Consider the following 18222-nt stretch of genomic DNA (forward strand, 5'->3'; position numbering starts at 1 on the left):
ACAATCTGATATGCGATAAGCAAAAGACAAAGATGCAAAGTTTCTCCCGTCGCCATGAACCTGAAAAAAAACTTGGATTACATTTCAGTATTTTTTGATAAAAAGTTTATTATGTGGACAACAAGTTGGACAAAAAATTAACGAAGATGACATAGTTTCTTTTGGTGAACATGTGAAGTCTGTTTTATATAAGTTGCCATCAATCTTAAGAATTAGGGCAAAGTCTGACGTGTTCAGTGTATTGAGCAAGTATGATCTAATGTCTATGGATTCAGCGCCTAATATAACACCGTCAAACAGTTCTTTGTCCAGCAATCCACAATATAGCAGATATTCGCCTATAAGTACAGATTCTACAGTATTTGAGCCTACCAATTTGACTGTGCACCAGGACACCAATTACGAAGCTGATTATTTAAATCCTACTTTTCTAAACTTACCTTAATATTAAAAACAGTTTCTCTTCGGAAGTGATTACCGACCTTTTGATGCTATATTTTTCTCTATTAAACTTAAAACAAAATAAAACTGTTCTTTATTTAGTCTGCAGAACTTCCTGAACATGTCGTCATCACATTTCACATATTGGGATATTAACATCTTAAAATATCCCTCTTCCCTTTTTTTTTTAAAGGGATGCATGGGTCCTCTTTGGCGCTGTACATGTAGTTATATAAAATCAAATCATCTTCTTAGCAATTTTATCGCACATTTTCGCCAATTTTAAATTAATATAATGAAATCAACCACCAGGGTAGTCAACGCCCGCTCCACGACTGACGACAGACTGATCGGCCGCATTTTGTCAACTGATGTTAAAACTGTCGTTGTCGCTTGTCGCAGTCGCAAACATCGAACTTCTTCTTCATTCACCTTTAGGCTGTCAGGGTTGCCATACTGAGTTTTCTGTGCAATTTCAACAGATATAAGCTTACGCTAAGAGAAATGAAATAATTATAAAACATGTATGCTTTTTTAAGATATATTAAAATTATATAAAATACAAACTACTAAAAAAAAAATAATACTTTACACGGAGATTCCGCAAGTTTATTTCGGTATATCCAATAAGTCACTAAAGGTATAAAGTTTAGATTAAAAAAAGAGTCATATACGTAGGCAATTACGTTTTTTTTATTTCGAGGATTCGCCTTTGTAGATTAATACGGTACTTTTTTGTTCCTCTTGGTCGCTTTCGTTCGATCGTTGGGCTGCTTGGGACCGAAAAAACGGGACGTTTTCCGAATTCCTGAAACCGCTCTGCACGATTCCCGTCGCACTGATCGGCACCAATCGGCGAGATTTATAGTCGAACACTGCCGAAATCATGTGCTGATCAACGAGGGTATAATCTAGAAAAAAAAAGATTCTTAGGAAAACTTGAAAAAAGCAGAGTTTCAAGCTCCTTAGATTGATAAAACATTTTTTATATTAACAAGGTTCTTAAGGCTGTAGTTTCAACCTCCCTAAAGTTTTTGCTGAAGAGACCACACAAACCAGTCTTACATAAGATCCATAATTGATTATGATTTTATTATGGATTATTACTAAAAGTAGATAGAATTCAATATAAAGCGTTACGTATTAGTCTGGGTGGTATGCATTCTACACCTGTTAAAGAAGTTCTAGTTGAAGTATTAGAACCTCTCTTGTAATTAAGATGCATCTTGTTGTACTTCAAGTTTCTTATGAAACACAAAAATCTAATTACAGAATTTTAAAGCAAAATTTATAAATTAAGCACTTATGACGTAAAACTAATTAATAATTAATATTGACGACTTAAACAATCTCGCTCTCTTTGTAAAGCCTATTAAGAGTTTTACCCAATGTTAGAGTTAATTTGATTATTTAAGCTCCGTATAAAGCACAATAGTTAAATGCCCTTCATTTACTGACTATCCGATGATTAATGAAAAGCTTCGTAAATCAGAATTAAGACATCACTCTGGTACAGACAAATATATAGATAGTAGATGCTTCAGGAAAAGCTGAAGGTAATGTGGTAGTAATTTATATTTCTCCCTTAGATATTATATATATACCAATTTCAAAATTAAAAATTAATCTTAAAAAATTGAAAAATTTAAATAATAAAAAGATAAATAACTACATAATATAATAACTGAAAAGTGAATAAAGTTATAAAATTATTCGGCAATTTTTTAGAAATAAAATACAAAATTAATTTACAAAAAATTACAGCTATTCTACGAATTATTTGCAACTCTAGAATATATATTTTTTATTTTGGCATTTAAGATCGGCTAATATTCTTAAAATTCTTGATTATTCAGTTTTCAGTCTTTTGAATAATGGTTGTCTTCTTTCTCTAAGCTTTTAAATCGTATAAATATTGTTAATTTTTAAATTGTGACGTACGTTTGTCTAAATTTGTTTATTTAAAATAAATTTTGTCATGAAATTTTTTGTCTTTTGACCCCTTTAGGGTGAGAGTTTTTTGTTATTTTTGTTTTTTATTATTTATTTTGAGTTGTAGCATTAATGATGGCTATTTGTTAGTCGAAAGCGCTTTGCTAATTAAAAAAATATACACGTTATACAAATCGCTTCTCGCATTTTATTATTGTCTACTATTTATCTACGTGTACACTCTTGCAATTTTTTAAAAATTTTCACTTACTACAAGAAATTTCATCAAAAGCTATGATTTATTAATTTTTCTCTTAAGAATTTTTGAAGGTCAGAAATTTGGTACTTTTTTATTTTTGAAATTTGTTATTCCCAACAAATATTTAGCAAATTTATACCATTGCAGCTGATTTTTAATTTTTCCCAAAAATTAATTGAAATTCTGACACAAATGAGGAATTTCAAGAAATTCTAAGCAGTTACAATAAATTTGTGAAAAGTTGTAGGAACTGCTTAAGAAACGTAGAAATAAATAAAAAAATGGCATAAAACCTTGAAAAAGTAAAGAAATCTTAAAAGAGAATTTTAATAAGAAAAAATTATAGAATAGTAAAATATTATACAATAAAATTAAAACACTAACGAAAAATTCTAAAAAATTTGGAAAATTGGATAATTAAAAAAAAATGGAAAATTGTAAATTTGTTCTGTGAATTTTTAATAATTAATTATAATTCAACAATTTTTACCTTAAATAAAAAAATTTATATTTCTAAGGTTTTTAGTAAATTTAATAGTTACAATGGCTAGAACTCCTTGGAATTCTCTCCAAATAATTTTTTCCTATACAAATTAAATTATTTGAAATACCTTAGGAAAATATTAATTTTTAATTCTTCCCAAATTCGAGGAATTAAGTTCAAATTTTGAAATTATTTGTTAAATTTCTTATAAATCCATAATATTTGCTGTCAATAAACATGGCAGTATGCTTACATCTGAAGCTATTGCTATTAGGGAAGCACTTAATTTTGTTTAAAAATAAAAATCCATTAGTTTGGTCATTTTATCAGACTGCAGATTTTCACTTCAAGCGGTTGAAAATAGATACACATGGTCAAATTAGACAAGAATTATCCAACATTTATATGCCTTAAGGCACATTTAGGGTCAAGGGGTAACGAGATCGTAGATACCCTATACAAAACTTGAGTAAGTCAAGTAGAACCCTTATCAGACTCTCCCTGTGCTAGTTATATTGCTATAAAATGGAATAAATCATGGGAAAAACTTTGTAAGGAATTACTAATAAATTACTGTAAATTAAATACAAAGATACCTTCCAAATACTGGTATGAAAAACTTAATGAGTCCAGTTGTTTTGTACAGCAATTATCAGAATAAAATTTGGACATGCTAGTTTCCCAGCCCATCTCAATAAAATTCAAGTTTTACCATCTGATAAATGTATCGTCTGTAACACTACAGGTGACTTGAATAACATATTTCTAAATTGTAAAAATATCTTAAAAAAATTAAACCATTACTATTAAAAGTGAGAACAGAAAATAAAATTGCATGTCCCTTTACTTAATGTTACGTCTTTTTTTATATGACAGACGTCTTTAAAAAAACTATCACTCGCGTATTTTTTTATTTTTTTTTTTAATCAGTTGGGCGGGACACTTAATCTGCCTTAAGAGTCCCATGAGAATGTTGAAAATGGGTATATACGCATTTTTTTAAAATTTGTTTTGTATCCATGGCGTTATATTTTTGATATATTTGATTTTTGACGTCTGTAAAAAAAATTATTTGTCAAAACTATCAAACCTTAACAGACCCATGAAAATTTGTTGTTATTTACACATTTCATCGAAATCTGTTTTGTATTCGTAGCTCTCTAGATTTTTGACGTCTGCGAAAAAAATTATTGTCAAAACTGTCAATCAACTTTGACAGAACCATTTCCTTCCTCATTGTTACCCACCTATTCTCTTTTTCCTTTGCAATTAATTGGGAATCTGTCAGGTGAGTAGACTTACAATAATCTCTAAGAGTATAATTAGAAAGATATAGCGCAAGTTCTAAGAGCGAAAACGGAAGCAAAAAATACAGCCTTAAGAGGTCCAGGATCCTTAAGTTGACCCTAAATTATACAGGGTGTCCCGTATTGTTATGTTCAAATTTTGGGGGCATAAAGTACGCTTCATTTTAAGTAAAAAAAAAAACGCAAAACTTGTAGGTCCCTTTTTATTTATTTCAAAGTCACAAGCCCATGAATGTTATTACAAGATAATACTAAAAATTAATTTGTTAAGCAAATAAAAAATTATTTTATTAAAAAAAAAGGTTAATTGATAATATTTTTAAATTATTCACCTCCTTGTTGAATACAGGCTTGTGCCAGTGAGCCAACAGATGACGTAGTTATCCGTATTTGACCCCTGTTTTGTCTTATTTGTTCAGCAGCTTGCTGAATAGGGTCGAATAACTATATTCCCTTGTATTTGAAACATGCGCATAGACCAAATCTTTTATGTCTCCCCATAAATAAAAATCAAGGGGTTTGTGATCGGGTGATCTAGGTGGCCAGGCAACAGGACCACCCGTATTACGCTCTAATAATATTCATGGGCGAGTAACTTTGAAACAAATAAAAATGATCCTACAAGTTTGGCGTTTTTTTAAATTAAAATGAAACGTACTTTATGCCACTAAAATTTGAACATAGCGATACGGAACACCTTGTATAATATTAATCACATGAATTAATTTATTCATATAAGATATCAATAGTTCTCAATGCAATGCTCTCAGAGCAAATTTCCTAAGAAAAATAAAATATAATTGTGGGTCAAGTACGTCATAAGAGCCCCATGAAGTACTTTCAAAACTCGCCCACATCTTAAGAGTACTTCATTGAAAACTTTGATACTGGCCATGAAATCATAAATAGAAGCCTTAAGAGACCCAGGACACTTGAGCTGAAACTCGTAATATGTCTAACACCCGTATGCACCATTTTAAAACTTATATCTAGTTACCGATTCCCGCTTTAATGAATTTTTTCTCTTTCTAATTCACCGTACTTGGATTCTGTAATCTGGATTAAGGATTTGGCAACGCTGATTAACCTGCCACATAAAAAACTATATCAACATTTTCTAATAGATTTAAATGAATTTGTAATAGTTTTTGTAAAAGTATTTGTAATAAAAATATCAGTTTTTTTAATGTGATCAAACTTTCAAATAAAAATTAAAAGTTTTTGTGTTTCATGGTTTCTTTATCTTTGGTACTTTGTCTAAAATAGTTTCAATTAGAATGGCCGATCAAGATAAAAAATTTATATTAAGAATACCTAACTTCTCGCCGGCGGAAATGAGTCTCAAATGATAATTTTCATGAAATATGCAAAAATATTGGAGGACAAAAAAGGAATAGAGTTGGATTAGAAAAAAATCTTCGAAAGAAGTTTGCAAAAGAAGTAACTTCCTTAAGGGTCGAATACAAGCAGTTTAAATAAATAAAAAACTTCGTGTCTTCAGAAGTTGTGACTACATCAGGTGTTCCTCAGGGTAAACATCTCTCTGCATTCCTTTTTGATTTATTCAGCAATGATATTAAATCTGTCTTTTCTGCCACATCATTTTTACAGATGACGTAAGAATGCTTAGCATCATAAACATAAAAATGTTTAGGATCTTAAGGGCTTTTTGCTGTGGTGCAATAAAAATGGATTAATTTTGAATACTAATAAATGTAAAGTAATATCATTAACTTGTAAGAAGAATCAATTTAGTGTCAGTTACCAATTTGATTTGCTTTGATTCCACACTTACCTACTTTTTCTTAGCATATTTATTATATGTCTAATAAAGCGATGCGATTATTAGATTTCTTTTTCCGAACCTTACAGGGATTTGCAAATCTTTGTATTTCATTTAAAAAAAACAATATTTTTCACTGAAACTCTTTATTTTCTTCAGCATTTCCAAGTTCCTTAGCCTCTGATAACTCTAAGTTAGTCTCTAGAAAAATATCGTTATCCTTATGTGAATTTCCTTCCAAAGAAGGAGGCACCTGAGATTCCCGTCAGTACCTCTAATGAACAGAATTCATTCAATTTTTGAAAATGAACTCTGAATTTCCTAGATTGCCTCTCAAGATCTCATTCGTCTCCACGAATCTCAGCTCCAGTTAGAATTTCCTTGGAAAAGTTAGGATATTCTGCCAGAAAATTCTTTAATTCATTAAGAGAAGGATGAGATAAGCTAACATCTTTACACCTAATCTACAGACCTAGAACCAAGGTTGATTTGTTCAACTTCTTTGGCTTTTGATAACTCTTGGTTAGAGCCTCACCAAGAGTTATCAAAAGCCAAAGAAGTTGAACAAATCAACCTTCCTCCAATTTATTTTTGAGCAACCCTGTATATACAAACTTCACGTACAAAAATGCGCAACTTGAAATAAAAATCGACGGGTCCGAGCGTTTTTTTTTCGAACACACCCCAGAATTTTAAATAAATTTAGACATTTTTAGACAAACTTTTGGGATGCACTGTATATACAATAGTTCTTGAAAACGTAGAAAATGTATTATTACAGTTTCTGAACAAAAATACAGTAAAAGGATTTCATTCTGAGTTTCATTGAGTTAATAGAAATAGCCAGCTACAACCTAATTCAATTACCAAATTGTTTACTCTTCACAGTTTCTCTGTGGAAATCCATAATCAATAGAAGAAACAATGAAACTTTATTATTATAATTCTGCAGATAAATTCATAAATAATTAATTCTTTATTCACAAGACAATAAAACACAACTTTACTTTAAACTCAAAAAAAAGTTAGGTTAGAAATTCATTCAATCGTTCGATTAAACGATGTTTCTGCTCTTTGATGGATCATATAATTAAAAGATTAAACCACAATTTTTGCGCGGTGCATCGAACTAAGCGGGATTAAGTTCATACGGTGCATATGGGTATAAGAAAAATACGAATAATCCTTAATTAATGCTTACAAATTTAGTTGTAGATCTTAAGAGCCCCATCACACATGAGTTGTGAACACTGTTAGACAAAACTCGTGCACAATTTAATAAAAATATTGAAACCGGTAATGAAATCATAAAGTGGAGCCTTAAGAGCTCAACTACTACTTGGTCACCAAAATCCAAGGTCTAAGCCAAATTAAATATCCAAAATACAATAATAATTCTGTCATAGGCCTTGGATAAATCGGTGTAAATAGCATAACTCTCCCTTTTACCCTTACCCTCAATTACCTCGTCATCACTACCACCGGGTTTCTCATGAAGCAGAGCATGAGAGACGACCAAATTATCTAAATAAAAACGACAAACATTCATTAAAAAAAATTATTTTAAGAATCACTTGGAAACTTACCGCACTGCGTATGCTTGTCCGCGTACATAGGCATTCTGCCGCAAACCATACGTTTAATCATCCCGACATTCCCTAGAATCACACCGGCCCAGATGCCACTGAACAACCACACCAAGCAAAAAGTGTAGCTGCACTTCAAACAGATCATCGGTTCATTACAATTGGTTTTCGGGATATTCTTCGGTTCATTGCTCTCTTGATCCGAGACCTTGTAACTGATGTTGTAACTTTGATCGGTGCAAAAGACATTTATCAACTTAGGGCTCAACAAATCGATCCATTGGGGTCGTAAGCAGTCCCAAGGATTGTTATCGATAACAAGGAAAAAATCGTTCTTTTGCTCAAGTTTCTCTAGAATCTCTTTGGGTAAATGAGTCAACTGGTTATAAGAGACATTCAGCACCTTTAGGCGAGGATGTGCACTTATATTAAACCTCGATATGTCTTGCAACAGATTAAACGACACATCCAGCTTTTGTAAGGCAGGACTCTCCAAGTCTAATTCAGTAAGCTCGTTATCTCTTAAAGATAAATATTGTAAGTCCGCACTTGAGTTGAAACTGCCTTTCTCGACACTCCTCACACCGGAGCTGGTGAGGTAAACGGTTTGTAAGTTACCACTGAAACCTTTAAAGGTGGCACCTGATACAATGGGCAATTTGGCATTGATGATCTTTAGGGTATTTATGTAAGTTTTATTGATCGTGGCCGTCAAATGTTCGGGAATGTGCTCGATGAGTCCGGTGCAGGTCAGGTCTAGGGCGTTTAGGGTGCAACTGTAGCTCACCGTTCTGGAATTTTATTAAAAAAATTTTTTTTTTGAATTAAGATTTTCTTGTATTTTAAGAACCTCTATATGCATATGTATTGAGAGTTTTGTTTTATGTTAGAATACCAGAGGAACATAATATTGTTATATTGTAATAATATTGACTGAAGAGTATTGTAAAAAAATAGAGTGAATTAAAAAATATTGCCTAAGATTTATTCATGGTATTCGCCGCAGAGAACCTATAGAGAAAGTGCTTTTTGATAATGGGGTCCGTCTTTTTTTTTAGTTTTAAGTCTCTCTTTTATGTGAATTATCCCGCTTCTCCCATTTCTTTCACACTCTCGCATAAAACAATGGCAAATATTACAACTTTCCAGTTGTCTATTTTCGAATTTCCGGCTTTTTGAACCTTTTGAGGTCAAATATTCGTTATCATCACAGAGATCTTATAATCACTACTCAACCTGGAAACGATCACGACTAAGCCAATAGAATCGCCCTTAAAAATGTCCTTAGTTTGCGTTACCATGCCTAAATTTAGTACTAAACGAAATTCGATAGAGGATCATTAGCAGATGCTAAGTTCGCAGCACCGTGCAAACTTTTTTGCAAAATTATGCATAAAATCGTTTTTTTTTAAATATTTTCACAAATATCTCGGCACCTATTTGTTGCACATGAGCAAATGATATATCATTATCTTCATTATAAAATGAACTATTTTTTTTCTCAGTTACTCAGTTACTCAGTTTTTTGCATTTTATCGCTGGAAAGCTTCAGTATTTTTTTAAACAACAGTGGATGGTAGATCAATCTTTAAAATCCGACAATCCAGTCTCCTGCAATCCATGCACAAACATGTTTATGTAGAAAATTAGTTTCAGTGTGTATCTGTTTCATTCATTAAATTGAACTTTGTGTGATATATTACGATCTGTCAGTGCAGGTTTTCCCGGTGCTGTTACAGGGCGTGCTTTTCTGAGCCACAAAAACTTCGAGTCACCGTAACTTGTTAAACGATCACTTAATCATTTCCTCGTTCGTCATGAATCTGCGCTCGTTCTTGTCTTTTTCATCAGTTCTATTCCTGCTGAATTCCACAGCACATGAGTGAAAATCGATAACTGATTTTTTTGTGAAAAACCTCTGAGTTTAGGCGACGTCGAGGAGTTTTCGGTATCAAGACTCTAATTGAGAATTTTTTTCAAGGAAGAGCACCATTAAAATGCACGCGCATCCTGGTGGAAGATTTATAGCAACACCAAAATGGCGAAGCAAGTTTGTCGCAAAAATAAAAAGAATGAGACATCACACGTCGAAGGAGGATTACAACTTAAAAATTTTTGTGTCATTTGATAAGAAAAATTCTAATAAACTGTCACAATGCAGCTGCTATAGGTTTACAAATGATGTGCAATAAAATCGGAAATTATTACGAAGATGTTAAATTTCAGAAAAGCAAGTGTATTGTACCTTTGGCAATGATGAATTCTTCCCTAAAGGTAGATTCGAAAGAGGTGACTATCAATACACAGACTTTATTTCATAGAATTATTTTGATGCAAAAAACAGAAAAAGATTTGCCAGAATGTTTGAAGTCTGACCTTCCATCATATCCACCTTCATACATATACAACCTACATAACATATAAATGGTGATTATAGAGTAGCAAAGGTAATTGACGGCGGATTTATTTTACGTCGAGTTCAGTGGCCACGTGAAACTTCAGTTGAGGATTTATGTCGAAAATACGTCGCTTACGTCAAACATCATTTTACATCGAACGTGACAGTTGTTTTCAACGGATTCCCTGAAGATCAGACTCGCACAGGAAAAAGATCTACTGAAAGACTTTGACCATCGACTATCGGTTATCGACCAAGAAAATATCTTAGGAAATGTTAAAAACAAAAGAGAATTATTTGATATACTTAAAAATCGCAGCTCTCACCCAGATCGTTCCTTTTTTTATATTTACGCAGACTGATTTTGCCGTCTCGCTTTTGCTTTACACGCATCTGGCAACCCTGCCACTGGGTGGGTAAATATGAAATAGAGATGATTCATTCACAGATAAGTATTATATAATAAAATAATAAATTTAAAGTTTCCCCGATATTTCTTTTACAAAATGACATTCAGGATGGATGTTCTTCTTCTCTACTTCTTTCTCAGCCGTTTTCTGTCCACTCTTGAATGTAGGCCTTCTTTATGTTTGCCTGTGCTGTTCTGTCCTGTGTCACCTGAAAGTGTATTTCAGCTTATTGCTTGATATCATCTGTGGTCTTTCTACCCTCCGTTTTGTCTGTCTTGATCGCCAGTATGTCAATTTAGGCATCCATTTTGATTTATCCTCTCAAGCTACATGCCGTACCCTTTTCTACTTTAATTCAGCAATACGTGTTACTATATCCATGACTTTGGTTCGTTGTCGGATTTCTTGGTTCCTTCTCCTGTCTTTAAGACTGATACCAAGCATCGTTTGTTTATTTGCTCTGTGTTGGTTGGCGGCTTTTTTTGTTAGTGCTATTGTTTACAGAGGTGTCGCTACTGGCAGTATACAAGTCTCAAAAACTTTCCTCTTAAGATTTATAGGGATTTTACCATTTTTAAACATATACTTCATCTTCCCGAAAGCCATCTCTTCATCTCGAGTGTTTGATTTTGCTTGTCTATCTTTATTGTATACCCCAAAGAAATAGAATTCTCCATATTTTTGAGCTTCTTCTTCTTCTTCTTTTACTTGTTTGAGATAAAAAGATCAAAGTGATCTCTTAATTCCTGTTAACTCCCATGTGTCTCCTCAATTTTTTGGTGTTCTGCCAGATGGGCGGTTGCCTGTTAGTGCAGTGTGTGGTAGCCTTCGGTCATCCTTTTAATTTTTCTCTTCTTTTTTTGTCTTCTCCATTTTACTATGTCTTGTACTCCGCATTGTTCTTTTATGCTCGTATCTCTTACACGGTCTCTTCTGGTTTTGCAATCTATGGTTCTCAGCGCTTTCATTTCTGCCACGCGTAACATGCTTTTGATTTTGTTGGTATCTTGATGGGTCTTACGCATGCTTTGCATATCCTAATCTTGCTGTCCATTCGCATGTATTTGTTGGCCCATACAATTTCTCTTAGGCAGCTTGATATTACTGCTGCTTTGTTAAATTGGCCTCTTAGGTCATTTGTTAGATCGTGGCCGCTAAACATATCTATATCAAGGTACTCAAACTTCATCTGCTCTAGAGGTTTATCTTCAATTACGAGGTTACATCTAAGTCGCTCTTTACTAATGGTCATACTCATGTTAAGATTTCGACTTAGTAGAACTTAAAGAGCTGCCTATGAAGGTTATTCTCGGTTTCCGCGAATATCGGCGTATCGTCTGCAAGCATACCATGCTGTTTCCCATGTTTAGGGTTGCCAATTTTTCTATGATTTGGTCCATGAGCAGATTAAATAGAAATGAACTAAGGCTATCTCTTTGTCTGATTCCTTCTGGTGTTGGTATGCTCTTCGTAGTATGGATTTGATTGAAAGAAGTCGTTTATATTCTCAATGACACCTTGATATAACCATATTAAAAGAGAACAACAGAAAGTCTCGGTCTCATTTTTTTTTAAATTAGCTAGTAAAATTTGTTGAGACCGAGCAAGCGGGCATCACAAGGTAGTCAGAGTTTCAGGCAATCTCTTGCGGGGTGCCACAAGGCTCAGCCATTTCACCTTTATTATTCTCAATTTATGTTGCGGATATGTATAAGGTAGTCAAACATGCCACTTTACAACAATATGCTGACGATTCTCAAATCTATATGCCAATAAATAAGGAAAATATTGAAACGACACAAAACTCCCTCATATCCGATCTAAAAAGCATTGAAACCTTCGCAAGAAACAACAATCTTAAATGAAATTCCACGAAAACGCAAGTTATAATGCTAGGAAGTAAAAATATCAGAAGAGATGTTGAACATAATTTAGATATTAGCATTTCAGATAATAAAATTCCAGCTGTTAACCAAGCAAAAAATCTCAGTATTATTATAAATAATGCCCTTACTTTTGAGTCTCATATTAAAATAAAATTAAAAGCTGCCTATTTGCATCTTAAAAATCTATATAAGCTGAAAAAATATTCCTCTAGGCAAAAGTATTTGTTGTGTGACACTTTAGTTCTGTCTCTTTTTGATTATGGTGACACTGTATACAATAATTATTTGCTGTCATACGTAAAAAGAATGATACAAAAGGTACAAAATACCTATCTACTAAGACTTTCTTTTAATATAAATTTTAGAGAACACATTACATCACATTTGAATAGAGTAAATATTTTAAATATGGAAAACCGGAGAAAACTTCATATGTATAATTTTATTTACGGCATTATAAATAATAATAAGCCTCCCTATTTAAGAAATATTTTAAGGCCTGCCAGTCATATTCGCAACACTAGGTTTGATCACAAATTTTTAATCCCTCAGCATCATACGGCATCATTTCAACTCTCATTCTCTTTTGTTGCTGCGCACTTGTGGAACCAACTGCCGGAACAGATCAAAACACGTAGCAAGAAGGGTTTCTCAAAGCATGTCAGATTAAAGTTACTTTATGAACAAGGTTCTCAAGCTTAGTAAATCAAACATGTCATTAATAATACGACATACTGACTTCAGCATCATATCATATTATATTATAATAATCTTTTCTTTTTCTTCGCTTTTCCCGCGGCCAGGCTGCCCTTACTGTTGCCCCTCGCCTCTGCCTCCCTAATTGCTAATTTTTTGTTTTTTTTTTCATAACTTAACATTATATTTCTTGTAGTCGTTTTAAATTCTTTCATAGACTAAATACTAATGATAGTGCTTGCATCTACCATGCATTGATTCTTTTTTTTTTAGTTTAGTTTTTATAAGGAATTTTTTTATATGAAATTATTTAGAAATATTTAGCTGTTTTGTTTGTTATATATAGGATAGTTCACATATGCTTTCCTTAATATAAGAAGCATGTGAAGCGGTTTTTTTTATAATCGATGAACTGTCCTTTTTGTCATACATTTTTTTTCATAAAATGTATTTTTTTTGTTCACATTTTGACAAATAAACGATTTGTATTTGTATTTGCATTTAAAGGTACATACTCGTTGTAACTGAAAATTAAAAAAAAATGCCGCAGGTGAGTACAAGCTACTTTCGTGTAATTGATTCTCTCGGGAAGGTACTGCAAATGCTACTAAAAATTCGACTGCAACAAGAAATGGATGAAAAACAACTGAACCACCAATGACAGAACGGATTCACCAAGAAGAAATCTACCACCGATGCTCTAGAAATCGAGAGAAAAAAGCTCCACAGCACAAGCGTAATTATAATGTTGGAGGTCAAGAACGCATTTAATTCGGTGCCATGAGTGAAAATAGTAAAGGATGTTTTAATAAAAACGCAAGCTTTGAATTGCGCGCCATATTTGATAGTCAAAATCTCATGATTATCACGTGACCGATCGAAAGTTGAAAGATGGGAGTTAGTAAACATGGAGCATTAGACGGTAAAACAAGGCGTGCTAATTGTAAAAAATTATTATGAAAACGGTGAAAGTTTAATTGGCACTGTTCGTAAAGAGCGTCCAATATTCGGTCGAAATAATGTTCCTAATTCATCTACTCTGAAAAAAATAGTCAATGAATTTGAAAGTACTCCTTCGATTGGTATTATTAGTTCATGCCTACAAAAACTCAACAACTTCTGCCAGCAGACCATGAACAGCAAATAGAATTCTGCTGATTTTGCAAACAAAATAATTTTCAGTAATGAGGCCCATTTTCACCTCAATGGATTCATTAATAGACGAAACTAACGCATTTGAGGCTTAAAAACTCCACGAATGATTTATCAGAAAGCATTTCATCCACAACGTGTCACTGTATGGTGTGAATTATGGTGTGGAGGAATAATTTGACTGTTTTTCCCGAAAATGACTTCTCTGGCTGTAGGGTTATCTGAAGTTACAGGTTTATGCCAACAAGCCACCAATAACCATCTCTTGAAAGCCGAAATTAGGTGCTGTATTAATGAAATACCACCAAATATATACAAAAAGATTATTCAAAAATTCGTCAAAAGGATACGCACATGCCAGCAAAGCCGGGACGGCCATTTACAAGACATTTTGTTTCAAACATAATGCCCAAATGTATATTTTCTAAATTAATAAATATTTCAATACTTTGCTACAGAAAACATAGAAAACCACGTTTTACTGAACAACTGAATACGGAAACAATATCCAGCTATCTGACTACGTTTATAGTGAACTACTTGTCACACAGAAAAATTATTGCAAATAATGAGGACATATACTAAATGAGCTGTGGGGTCCACATGGATCCATTTTGGGCTCCATATCGTAAAATCTGTTCTACAACCAGGTCCCGTCGTTGGACATACACCGAGAGGTTTACCTGATTGCATACACAAACGACATTGGGATAAAAGGTGCACATGCAGTTGAAAAAGTAGTAAACTTTCGATAGAGGATTGCGGTAGCAAGAAAAAAACAAATACGCACCAAGAAACCTAAATACTCTGAATTTGTTAATAGAAGATACACAAATACCTTCCTCACCGAAATACTTTATTAGTATTACTATGCACAGAAATCTACGAATAACTACATATATTAAAAAAGTTGTAGAAAAAAAGCTAGTAATGTCAAATGTGACTTGAGCTATTCGGTATAGTGAGAAGGCGCTGAAATACAAGCATTATAGTAAGTTAGCTAGTATAGTAGATTGCTAATCGAGGAAAGAGCAGAAATATGGAAAGGCACACCAAGATGAAGCAAGGAACAATCTAATGAGAAAGGGGCAGAAAAGAGGGGAAAATTATAATGGATGGGTCAGAAAAAGTAGACGAAAAAATCAAGTGATGTTGATTACGATGTGACGCAGGCTATTTTGGGACAACTTGATGATAGTTGCTGATACTGCGGGCTTAGCGACATACCAGAATTTTGAGACAATTCGAATGCTACAGGATGGAAGCCAGAGAAAAGTGCAATCAAGATGCGACAGTGGAGAGTGTCGGAGAAATTATGCTAGAAAACGCGGCTGGATGGAAACAATAAAAAACAGAAAGTAGGATTTAACACCCCTGATGTTATTTTATACGGCGATTCCGGGGAAGGAGTGACAGGTCTAGCAAATGTCTGCACTCAGCGATGGGGTTTGGGTGATTTTTTTATGGTGTCGTAGGAACTTCTATCTAGCTACCGAGTCCCCCACACTACTGATTCTTACAACAGGATTAAGGAAAATGTTACCTTCTGGACAGAAATCTACCGTCAGTATGCGTAACAACATTTTTTCACGGCTCCATAAAAAAAGAAGGGTTATGTGGGTTAGGCTTAGCTAAGTTGGATTGTCTTGAACACATATCTGTCCTTACACTCTTAAATTTTCCATATCAAATGAGCGATCCTTACTATTTTTAATTAAAAAAATATATAAACAGTTAGTGCATGTTAAACTATCTTAATATTAGGAATACGAACATTGAACAATAGGAAATTCACTTATAAGAAGTTCCAATTAAAAATCATTAACTTTGTTCATAACTGCCGACTTTTACCTAAACTTTATAGACTTGGCAAGTATGAAAACACTGTCATAGAGTACTTGTCCAGATCTTTTTGAAAAACTGACATATCGGAGAGTTCTCGTATAGCAAGCTTTTAAAAATGACGTCATTTAGTAAAAAGTTTTTTTTTATTTTTTAGTACAAAATATGGTTCATTCAAACATTTTTTTGTTTTACAATGTTCTATAGATCGCACCCTCTCTTTCTATATACAAAAAAAAATTCTGAAAATCGTTGGGTCTTAAATTGCTCGAGCGCCCTAATTTTTTCTATCTAATTGGAATGGTGATGGCATCAACAAGGATCTCAAAAAAGCAAAATTGAAAAAAAAACATGTGAGATATTTCGAAAGTATTTATGTAGGTACATTGTACATTATCGAAAAATTCACGTTTTTTTTTGAATAATCGATTAATAAAAAACAAAAATAAAAATAACGACACTTTAGATACAAAAGAAATGTATATATGGCATAACGTAAGGAACAATAAAATTAGGGATCTAGGTATAAATTCTAAAATTAATCTTTCTATTTGCAACCAAAACTTGAATTGTAGGTACAAAATTACTCTTAGGGCATCAGAAACAACTGTTAATAAACTGAAAAGCCTTACAATATAAAAACTGATTAAATATAACTAAACTTACTCATCAAATTGTTTAACCAGAACCACCACCAGTACTAACCACAAAAACGCCATTTTCAAAACCGAAAAATCGGACTACATTTGACTATACCGCGACCGGATTCTAACCTAAACGACCTGACTCGACTAACTGCAATTAAGACTTAAAAGGAAGTCACTTGTCTCTCCAGGAATCTTTATCTTATCACTTGCCAATAAAAATGTCGATTTTGGTACCTCGCGATGCCCATTAGACAGATTATTATGTGAGACATAACACCCGTTTAACGACAAGTCGCAACTATGGCAATTAGTCCGGTAAAATGATTGTTAACATTTGCACCGCAATTGGGATCTTTCAAACTGCATATTAAGACGAATTTAAATCGTTTAAATGGCTCTTTATAGGGTGGCTTTTATTGAATTTTCGCCAAAAAAGTCATCGTGGGTACTTCAAATAGTTAAAGCACTACTCCATTTAAAATGTGATTTTACTGTACTAAATGGTGTGTGAGTCAATGTAAATAAATAAAAGAATGATTGAAAACTGATGCCTGTTTTGTTTATTTTATCATAGTAAAGTAAATATTAATAATTATTAATTATCGGGGTTAAGGAGTGGATACACTTAAGGAATTTTAAACCTTAATATTGTTGTTGGTTTGTCACATGATAGTAGGGCCACCCTATAAATAAGCTACCCCCATCCCTCTCTTCAATATTAATAACTCATAAAGTTGTTATTGATATTGAAATTTGGGCGTGGCTTATACGAACAAATAATACGACAAGTTATTTAAATAAATTAAAAATTACGACCGTTGACGTAAAAAAAATGGCAGTTTATAGTGGCGCCATCTTGAATCACAAGAAGAAGCAGAAGATAAAGAGGCACCAGAAAACGATGAGAGAAGAAAACCCTAAAGAAGACAAATTCGTTTTTTTAAATTTGGGCGTGGCCTGTAAGACCCAACAAGTGACAGTTGACATCAGGATCCACCGATCTACCATTACTGTCATTTTTCGTTTAAAATGAGAATAGTAAGGCCGAAACAGGATGTGATAGAGTTAATAGAGGTAACACACACGAAAGAAGCAATTATATTTTCTGGATCGAAAATTGCAAGATCAGGAATTAATGCGCACCGTGAAGACATAGTATTGAAGATAGTAGAAACGCTGATTAAGAACCCAAGAATGAAGCTGGCTTGATTCCCCAGTCACTCCGGGATGAATGGAAATAAAGTGGCAGATAAACTGGCAAATGAAGCGAGGCAGCAACAAGAAATAGCAAAAGTTCCAAAGATTCAGTTGAAGGAGACCTTACCAATAATCAGGAAGATAATGTAGGAAAAGTAAAAACAGGAATTGAAAGAAACAGCCGGGATAAAAAGACCAAAGT

General features: G+C 33.3%; 2 protein-coding genes across 5 annotated transcripts in view; one reads left to right on the forward strand and one right to left on the reverse strand.

The window, feature by feature from the left end:
- LOC126746232 (kazrin) overlaps positions 1–18222 on the forward strand; it is a 160609-nt gene that overhangs the window by 92332 nt on the left and 50055 nt on the right. The gene's annotated exons all lie outside the window — the stretch shown is intronic.
- On the reverse strand, positions 969–17106 carry LOC126746271 (leucine-rich repeat-containing protein 38-like). 3 transcript variants are annotated; one of them, XM_050454435.1, is made up of 4 exons: positions 16843–17104; positions 7793–8583; positions 7662–7730; positions 969–1352 (listed from the first exon to the last, which is right to left on the reverse strand). In XM_050454435.1, exons 1-4 carry the CDS (start codon positions 16893–16895, stop codon positions 1135–1137), a joined length of 1131 nt encoding a protein of 376 aa, XP_050310392.1. In that variant the 5' UTR covers positions 16896–17104; the 3' UTR covers positions 969–1134. The 3 variants fall into 3 exon arrangements, with proteins under 3 accessions (XP_050310392.1, XP_050310400.1, XP_050310408.1); XM_050454451.1 differs by having other exon boundaries at positions 1188–1352; positions 7672–7730; XM_050454443.1 differs by lacking the exon at positions 7662–7730 and having other exon boundaries at positions 16843–17106.

Source organism: Anthonomus grandis, chromosome 2 (assembly GCF_022605725.1).
Source record: "Anthonomus grandis grandis chromosome 2, icAntGran1.3, whole genome shotgun sequence".
Classification (NCBI taxonomy): Eukaryota; Metazoa; Arthropoda; class Insecta; order Coleoptera; family Curculionidae; genus Anthonomus; species Anthonomus grandis.

Excerpts from the sequence above, each read along its gene's own strand:
- LOC126746271 (XM_050454435.1), bottom strand. The coding sequence starts at position 16,895 with ATGGCGTTTTTGTGGTTAGTACTGGTGGTGGTTCTGGTTAAACAATTT. Across the intron at positions 8,584-16,842 it reads CTGGTTAAACAATTTGATGA|AACGGTGAGCTACAGTTGCA; the intron begins GTAAGTTTAGTT and ends ATAAAATTCCAG. Across the intron at positions 7,731-7,792 it reads GGACAAGCATACGCAGTGCG|ATAATTTGGTCGTCTCTCAT; the intron begins GTAAGTTTCCAA and ends GTTTTTATTTAG.